Here is a 6,192-nt window from a genome sequence, read left to right on the forward strand (position 1 = left end):
TCGGGGACATTTATGGGATTTGGGGACGTTTATGGGATTTGGGTACACTTGGCGGATTTTGGGGATTTGGGGACATTGTGGACATTTATGGGATTTGGGGACATTGGGGACATTTACGGGATTTGGGGACATTTATGGGATTTGGGGACACTGGGGACACTGGGGGATTGGGAGATATTGAGGACATTTGGTGACATTTGGTGACATGGGTGACATGTGTGACATGGGTGACATGGGTGACATTTGGTGACATGAGTGACGCCGTTACCGTGATGGGGAAGTAGTCACAGAAATGGTCCCAGACGCGCCAGTTCCGCAGCCAGTCCCAGTGCCGGGGCCCTGGGGACAGCGGGGACATCGATGGGGACATCGGGGACATCGGGGACATCAGGGACATTGGGGACACCGGGGACACTGAGGGGATACGTCCACAGTGTTCCCGATGTCCCCAATGTCCCCAATCCCCCCATCGATGTCCCCAGTGTCCTGGTGTCTGCAATGTCCCCAATGATGTCCCCACTGTCCCCAGTGTCCCCAAATCCCATAAATGTCCTCGACGTCCACAGTGTTCCCGATGTCCCCAATGTCCCCAATGTCCCCATCAATGTCCCCAACCCCCCCAGTGTCCCCAATGCCCTCAATGTGCCCAAATCCCCAAAATCCCATAAATGTCCCCACTGTCCCGAATGTCCCCAATCCCCCAGTGTCCCCACTGTCCCCATCAATGTCCCCAAGTGTCCCCAGTGCCCCAATGTCCCCAAGTGTCCCCACTGTCCCCATCAATGTCCCCAAGTGTCCCCACTGTCCCCATCAATGTCCCCAAGTGTCCCCACTGTCCCCATCAATGTCCCCAAGTGTCCCCACTGTCCCCATCAATGTCCCCAAGTGTCCCCACTGTCCCCATCAATGTCCCCAAGTGTCCCCACTGTCCCAGTTGTCCCCAATCCCCCAAATGTTCCCAATGTCCCCAAGTGCCCCATCAATGTCCCCAATGTCCCCAGTGATGTCCCCAGTGATGTCCCCGTTGTCCCCAGTGTCCCCATTGCCCCAAATGTCCCCAAATCCCATAAATGTCCCCGATGTCCCCAATTGTCCCCACTGTCCCCAAGTGTCCCCATCGATGTCCCCAGTGATGTCCCCATCGATGTCCCCGTTGTCCTGGTGTCCCCAATGATGTTCCCAGTGTCCCCAATGTCCCCACTGTCCCCAATGTCCCCCATGTCCCCAATGCCCCAAATATCCCCAAATCCCATAAATGTCCCCGATGTCCCCAATTGTCCCCGCTGTCCCCAAGTGTCCCCATCGATGTCCCCAGTGATGTCCCCGTTGTCCCCAGTGTCCCCATTGCCCCAAATGTCCCCAAATCCCATAAATGTCCCCGATGTCCCCAATTGTCCCCGCTGTCCCCAAGTGTCCCCATCGATGTCCCCAGTGATGTCCCCGTTGTCCCCAGTGTCCCCATTGCCCCAAATGTCCCCAAATCCCATAAATGTCCCCGATGTCCCCAATTGTCCCCGCTGTCCCCAAGTGTCCCCATCGATGTCCCCAGTGATGTCCCCGTTGTCCCCAGTGTCCCCATTGCCCCAAATGTCCCCAAATCCCATAAATGTCCCCGATGTCCCCAATTGTCCCCGCTGTCCCCAAGTGTCCCCATCGATGTCCCCAGTGATGTCCCCGTTGTCCCCAGTGTCCCCATTGCCCCAAATGTCCCCAAATCCCATAAATGTCCCCGATGTCCCCAATTGTCCCCGCTGTCCCCAAGTGTCCCCATCGATGTCCCCAGTGATGTCCCCGTTGTCCCCAGTGTCCCCATTGCCCCAAATGTCCCCAAATCCCATAAATGTCCCCGATGTCCCCAATTGTCCCCGCTGTCCCCAAGTGTCCCCATCGATGTCCCCAGTGATGTCCCCGTTGTCCCCAGTGTCCCCATTGCCCCAAATGTCCCCAAATCCCATAAATGTCCCCGATGTCCCCAATTGTCCCCGCTGTCCCCAAGTGTCCCCATCGATGTCCCCAGTGATGTCCCCGTTGTCCCCAGTGTCCCCATTGCCCCAAATGTCCCCAAATCCCATAAATGTCCCCGATGTCCCCAATTGTCCCCGCTGTCCCCAAGTGTCCCCATCGATGTCCCCAGTGATGTCCCCGTTGTCCCCAGTGTCCCCATTGCCCCAAATGTCCCCAAATCCCATAAATGTCCCCGATGTCCCCAATTGTCCCCGCTGTCCCCAAGTGTCCCCATCGATGTCCCCAGTGATGTCCCCGTTGTCCCCAGTGTCCCCATTGCCCCAAATGTCCCCAAATCCCATAAATGTCCCCGATGTCCCCAATTGTCCCCGCTGTCCCCAAGTGTCCCCATCGATGTCCCCAGTGATGTCCCCGTTGTCCCCAGTGTCCCCATTGCCCCAAATGTCCCCAAATCCCATAAATGTCCCCGATGTCCCCAATTGTCCCCGCTGTCCCCAAGTGTCCCCATCGATGTCCCCAGTGATGTCCCCGTTGTCCCCAGTGTCCCCATTGCCCCAAATGTCCCCAAATCCCATAAATGTCCCCGATGTCCCCAATTGTCCCCGCTGTCCCCAAGTGTCCCCATCGATGTCCCCAGTGATGTCCCCGTTGTCCCCAGTGTCCCCATTGCCCCAAATGTCCCCAAATCCCATAAATGTCCCCGATGTCCCCAATTGTCCCCGCTGTCCCCAAGTGTCCCCATCGATGTCCCCAGTGATGTCCCCGTTGTCCCCAGTGTCCCCATTGCCCCAAATGTCCCCAAATCCCATAAATGTCCCCGATGTCCCCAATTGTCCCCGCTGTCCCCAAGTGTCCCCATCGATGTCCCCAGTGATGTCCCCGTTGTCCCCAGTGTCCCCATTGCCCCAAATGTCCCCAAATCCCATAAATGTCCCCGATGTCCCCAATTGTCCCCGCTGTCCCCAAGTGTCCCCATCGATGTCCCCAGTGATGTCCCCGTTGTCCCCAGTGTCCCCATTGCCCCAAATGTCCCCAAATCCCATAAATGTCCCCGATGTCCCCAATTGTCCCCGCTGTCCCCAAGTGTCCCCATCGATGTCCCCAGTGATGTCCCCGTTGTCCCCAGTGTCCCCATTGCCCCAAATGTCCCCAAATCCCATAAATGTCCCCGATGTCCCCAATTGTCCCCGCTGTCCCCAAGTGTCCCCATCGATGTCCCCAGTGATGTCCCCGTTGTCCCCAGTGTCCCCATTGCCCCAAATGTCCCCAAATCCCATAAATGTCCCCGATGTCCCCAATTGTCCCCGCTGTCCCCAAGTGTCCCCATCGATGTCCCCAGTGATGTCCCCGTTGTCCCCAGTGTCCCCATTGCCCCAAATGTCCCCAAATCCCATAAATGTCCCCGATGTCCCCAATTGTCCCCGCTGTCCCCAAGTGTCCCCATCGATGTCCCCAGTGATGTCCCCGTTGTCCCCAGTGTCCCCATTGCCCCAAATGTCCCCAAATCCCATAAATGTCCCCGATGTCCCCAATTGTCCCCGCTGTCCCCAAGTGTCCCCATCGATGTCCCCAGTGATGTCCCCGTTGTCCCCAGTGTCCCCATTGCCCCAAATGTCCCCAAATCCCATAAATGTCCCCGATGTCCCCAATTGTCCCCGCTGTCCCCAAGTGTCCCCATCGATGTCCCCAGTGATGTCCCCGTTGTCCCCAGTGTCCCCATTGCCCCAAATGTCCCCAAATCCCATAAATGTCCCCGATGTCCCCAATTGTCCCCGCTGTCCCCAAGTGTCCCCATCGATGTCCCCAGTGATGTCCCCGTTGTCCCCAGTGTCCCCATTGCCCCAAATGTCCCCAAATCCCATAAATGTCCCCGATGTCCCCAATTGTCCCCGCTGTCCCCAAGTGTCCCCATCGATGTCCCCAGTGATGTCCCCGTTGTCCCCAGTGTCCCCATTGCCCCAAATGTCCCCAAATCCCATAAATGTCCCCGATGTCCCCAATTGTCCCCGCTGTCCCCAAGTGTCCCCATCGATGTCCCCAGTGATGTCCCCGTTGTCCCCAGTGTCCCCAATGTCCCCACTGTCCCCAATGTCCCCCATGTCCCCAATGCCCCAAATATCCCCAAATCCCATAAATGTCCCCAGCTGTCCCCACTGTCCCCGTTGTCCCCGGTGTCCCCGGTGTCCCCGGTGTCCCCGGTGTCCCCGGTGTCCCCGGTGTCCCCGGTGTCCCCGGTGTCCCCGGTGTCCCCGGTGTCCCCGGTGTCCCCGGTGTCCCCGGTGTCCCCGGTGTCCCCGCACCGCGCTGGGGCCCGTGCCAGTCCCAGAGCCACCACCCCGCGTAGGTGACGGTGACGATCCAGAGCCGCGTCCTCAGCAGCAGCAGCAGCGCCAGCACCGCGCCCGGCCCTCATTAGCATATTCATCACCTTAATTACCATTCATTAGCATAAACCACCCCCCTTCCCGCCATTCCCCCGCCTCCCGGCGTTAATTAACCCTCGTTAACCGCCGCTCTGTTAATTGCAAGCTTCCCCTCTAAGGGTTCATTGAGGCCTGCGCGTGTTAATTAATTAATTCATTCCCCACGGATTGATTAATTAATTATTCTCCCCTCCCCCGTGAATTGCCCTCATTCGAGGTTAATTAAGCCCCGTTAATTGCGCGCTCTCTCCCTTCTAAGGGTTAATTTGCTCCCCTCTCCATTAATTAGCCTGCTCGGATTAATTAATTCCCCGTTAATTAATTAATTACTCTCATTAATTGCCCCACTCGGGGTTAATTAACCTCTCCAGGATTAATTACCCCCCGTTAATTGCCCCCTCAGCTTTTAACCCCATCAAGCAACTCGACATTAATTAATTAATTAACCCCCCCGGTAATTAACTGCTCCTCATTAATTACTCCTCCAGGGCTTAAATCCCCTCTCCAAAGGGTTAATTATCCCTCCCAGGGGTTAATTACCCCCTCAGCCTTAATTAACCCCGTTAATTACCACCGCTAATTGTCCCCTCTACCTTTAACCCCATCAACTCCCCCCTCCCTAATTAATTAACGCTTCTAATTAATTAATCCCCCCAATTAATTACCCCTCCAGGGCTTAAACCCCCTCTACAAAGAGTTAATTATCCCTCCCAGGGGTTAATTACCCCCTCAGCCTTAATTAACCCCGTTAATTACCACCGCTAATTGCCCTGTCTACCTTTAACCCCATCCACACCCTCTTTCCTCATTCATTAACCCTTCTAAGTAATTAATCCCCCATTAATTAAACTTCTAAGGCTTAAACCCCCTCTGCAAAGGGTTAATTACCCCCCGCAGTGGTTAATTATTCCCTCAACCTTAATTAACCCCGTTAATTGCCCTCTCCACCTTTAACCCCATCCACGCCCTCTTTCCTCATTCATTAACCCTTCTAATTAATTAACCCCCCATTAATTAACCCTCTAGGGCTTAAACCCCCCCCCTCACAGCCTGAACTAATCCTCCAAACCCTTAATTAACCCTAATTAACCCGCGCTAATTACCGAGGAACAGGAAGGTCAGCATCCACTGCAGCACGCTCAGCGCCTGCACCGCGGAACCCAAAGTCCCCGCCATGGCTGCGGGGGGCAAAATTTGGGGTGACACCAATTTGGGGGGGGTCCCTCCCCCTCGGGGGGGTCCCTCCCCCTCGGGGGGATCCCCCAAATTCGGGGGAACCCCAAAAAATTTGGGGGAGACCCCAAAAATCGCCCCCAAATCCCGCCCGGTACCGGCCGAGGTCGCCACGTCCCGGCCGAGCGCGGACTTTGCCCCGGGGGCGGGGGAAGGAGCGGGGAGGGGTTGGGGGGAGGGGAACGGGGGAACCCCAAAAAATTTGGGGGAGACCCCAAAAATCGCCCCCAAATCCCGCCCGGTACCGGCCGAGGTCGCCACGTCCCGGCCGAGCGCGGACTTTGCCCCGGGGGCGGGGGAAGGAGGAACAGGAAGGTCAGCATCCACTGCAGCACGCTCAGCGCCTGCACCGCGGAACCCAAAGTCCCCGCCATGGCTGCGGGGGGCAAAATTTGGGGTGACACCAATTTGGGGGGGGTCCCTCCCCCTCGGGGGGGTCCCTCCCCCTCGGGGGGATCCCCCAAATTCGGGGGAACCCCAAAAAATTTGGGGGAGACCCCAAAAATCGCCCCCAAATCCCGCCCGGTACCGGCCGAGGTCGCCACGTCCCGGCCGAGCGCGGACTTTGCCC

The 6,192-nt window shown here is 57.2% G+C and overlaps 1 protein-coding gene across 1 annotated transcript; it reads right to left on the reverse strand.

Moving 5' to 3' along the window:
* Positions 1-268: 268 nt before the first annotated feature.
* Positions 269-5,590, reverse strand: LOC121342969 (2-acylglycerol O-acyltransferase 1-like; the record flags this gene model as incomplete). Its single annotated transcript, XM_041417744.1, has 3 exons — positions 5,492-5,590; positions 4,266-4,373; positions 269-339 (listed from the first exon to the last, which is right to left on the reverse strand). Coding segments are annotated over exons 1-3 (252 nt in total), but the record flags the coding sequence as incomplete, so codon positions are not given.
* Between the last annotated feature and the right edge of the window lie 602 nt (positions 5,591-6,192).

Source organism: Onychostruthus taczanowskii, unplaced genomic scaffold (genome assembly GCF_017590055.1).
Source record: "Onychostruthus taczanowskii isolate IOZ18803 unplaced genomic scaffold, ASM1759005v1 scaffold566, whole genome shotgun sequence".
In the NCBI taxonomy this organism is placed as follows: Eukaryota; Metazoa; Chordata; class Aves; order Passeriformes; family Passeridae; genus Onychostruthus; species Onychostruthus taczanowskii.